Raw genomic sequence first — 2,238 nt, 5'->3', positions numbered from 1 at the left:
TCAAAACTCAGAACTTACTTCTTCAATGCTTGTGCTATGATCAGTAGACAGTTGCAATGCTGTCAATCTCATGTCATGACTGGGGACTTCATTTGCCATACCATTCCCCTTCCCAACTGCATCTATGGGTTCCTTATCTACACCCTCAACTGTCCTACTATCTCCTGTCTGAGATGAACCAACGTCTTGGATTTCATCATGTTGGGCAACAATGGCCCGACTATCTCCTAAATTCATCACGTACACATCCTCGTCTCTCATCAATACAGCCAACAAGCAGGAACCCATAAGCGCAAGCTCCGGATATTGATCCATGACCTTGTCTGTCATATCTAGATATGCAAGCTCGGTTACTTCCAAAGCCTTTGACATCGCTCTCAAGACCAACTGATGGTCTACTGGACCAGGTTTCTTCTTCCTACCACTTCTAACAACATTACCTGCCTCCTCTGTTCTGTTTTCCTCTTCTTTTTGCTCTTTGGCATCCAACCCAAATTTCCATGCAAACAATCTACTACCCTCCTTACGCTTAGCAAACCCATTTCTCAATTTGGACAACAATAATGACCTGCGACCAACTCCTGAACTGGTTTTGCTTATGCTGAGTGCATCATCCACTGAAAATGCAAACCTTTCAGAACCAGAAAGATCAAGCCCATCTTCAGGTTCTTCCTCTGCAAGGTATTCCCATAACCTTCTCCTCCTTGTCACAATTTCTTCTCCTGATTGAAACGAAACCTTCTTTACGGATCCACTCTGGTCTGAAATAGCTGCAGTCGTTGGATCTAAATAAACAGCTGTTGCTTCTTCCTCCTGTAATTGTGGTGGACAAGACTGATCCTGAGTTACATCCTCTAAATCCCAAAACAATCCCTCAAGCTCTTTATACATAGCTTTATATAAATTACCCATCAAAAATTCTGGAGCATCAGGACCGTTGAATCCATCATAAATTCCAACAAATAGCCACCCGTGTTCTTCTGATACGACCACGTGCACCCGATCCTCCCCTGCTTTCCCCAAAGCCCACTGAACGTCACTCTCATTCTTCATCTCCGACTCATCTCCCCCTCCCCCCGCCGGAGCTTCCTTCCGTCCTCCGACGAAATTCCGTACAGGAACCACCCAAGGGCGAGGGAAATTCCGATGGAATGCCTTCCGAATCCCAGGAATGGTTTTCTTTCTCTTCTTTTTGACGTAAATGCCACCGTTGAGCGGCGCCGAGAAAGGGACACCATTGCTGTTAGCTGAATCCGAACCCAAGTTCGAGTCTAACGGACCGGACAGAGCTCCACGCTCAATCGGACCAGACATAAAGAAGGCTCTCTCCATTTGACCGGACGACGCCGCCCTCGCAGAGTCTCCTCGTGGCAGAGGTTGCAGCGGAAGGGCACTAAACGAAGACGTACTTTCAAAGCCATTGACAATACTAGACTTGACCCCACCACCAACACAATCAGTGGCATCATCGTAAATATTCTCTAACTGAAGGACAGTCCGGGGAGTCGAGGTATTCGCACTTACCGAGGCACCTGAAATCGCTTTGAAAAAACTGGTCTCCGACACACCGTACGGTTGTCGCGACCGCGTTGAGGAAGATTCATGCGACGGAGAGAATCGTAGTGATTGCGAAGGAGAAACAAACCGATCGGAGTGTGTAGGGGACAGGAACCGAGCTGATGAACGAACATAACAAAAGGAGTGACCTAGGGTTTCGTCCAACGGCTCGGTAGCCGTGAAAATGAACTCCGATGAATCGCTCCGCCGTTTCTCCGCCGGATTGAAGCAGGGGAGGAGCTGCGAGAATCCACCTCCCATCACATTTGACTCACACACTCACTGTTCCTTTTTTTTCAACAAATCTTTTTGCATACACACAGTGTGTGAATCAAGAAATTTTAGAGAGAGAAAGTGTGGTTTTTAGAGAGAGAAAGTAAGCTGAAGATGTTTAAAAAATTGGTGAGAGAGAGAAGACTTTGCTTTAAATAGGAAGAAAACTGTCTTGAGAAAAACCTTTTTTAGGAGGTGATTGGGATTGCTTATTAAAATAACTTATTGACTTGTTCCGGTGTGGTACCGGTAATAAGCACTTTTGAATGTTTGGATAAACAACTTATACCGGTGTCAAACCGGTAATAAGGAGTTTTGAAGAAGTTAAACCCTTCTAACTTATAATAAGTTGATAAGTGTTTTTGTATAAAAACATAAGTTGTTTCAAATAAGCAATCCCAAACACCC

General features: G+C 45.2%; 1 protein-coding gene across 2 annotated transcripts in view; it reads right to left on the bottom strand.

Moving 5' to 3' along the window:
• LOC112528944 (protein phosphatase 2C 29-like) overlaps window positions 1-1,921 on the bottom strand; it is a 7,641-nt gene extending 5,720 nt beyond the window's left edge. For both annotated transcript variants that reach the window (XR_003070894.1, XM_025139997.1), the window contains exon 1: window positions 19-1,921. Coding sequence is in view for 1 of the 2 variants with exons in the window: in XM_025139997.1 (XP_024995765.1) it covers window positions 19-1,818 (1,800 nt within the window). In the remaining variant the exon portion in view is untranslated. The remainder of the gene's footprint in view (window positions 1-18) is intronic.
• Between the last annotated feature and the right edge of the window lie 317 nt (window positions 1,922-2,238).

This window comes from Cynara cardunculus (genome assembly GCF_001531365.2).
Source record: "Cynara cardunculus var. scolymus isolate 2C chromosome LG 16, CcrdV1, whole genome shotgun sequence".
Lineage (NCBI taxonomy): Eukaryota > Viridiplantae > Streptophyta > Magnoliopsida > Asterales > Asteraceae > Cynara > Cynara cardunculus.
This window is presented reverse-complemented; position numbering and strand designations above follow the sequence as displayed.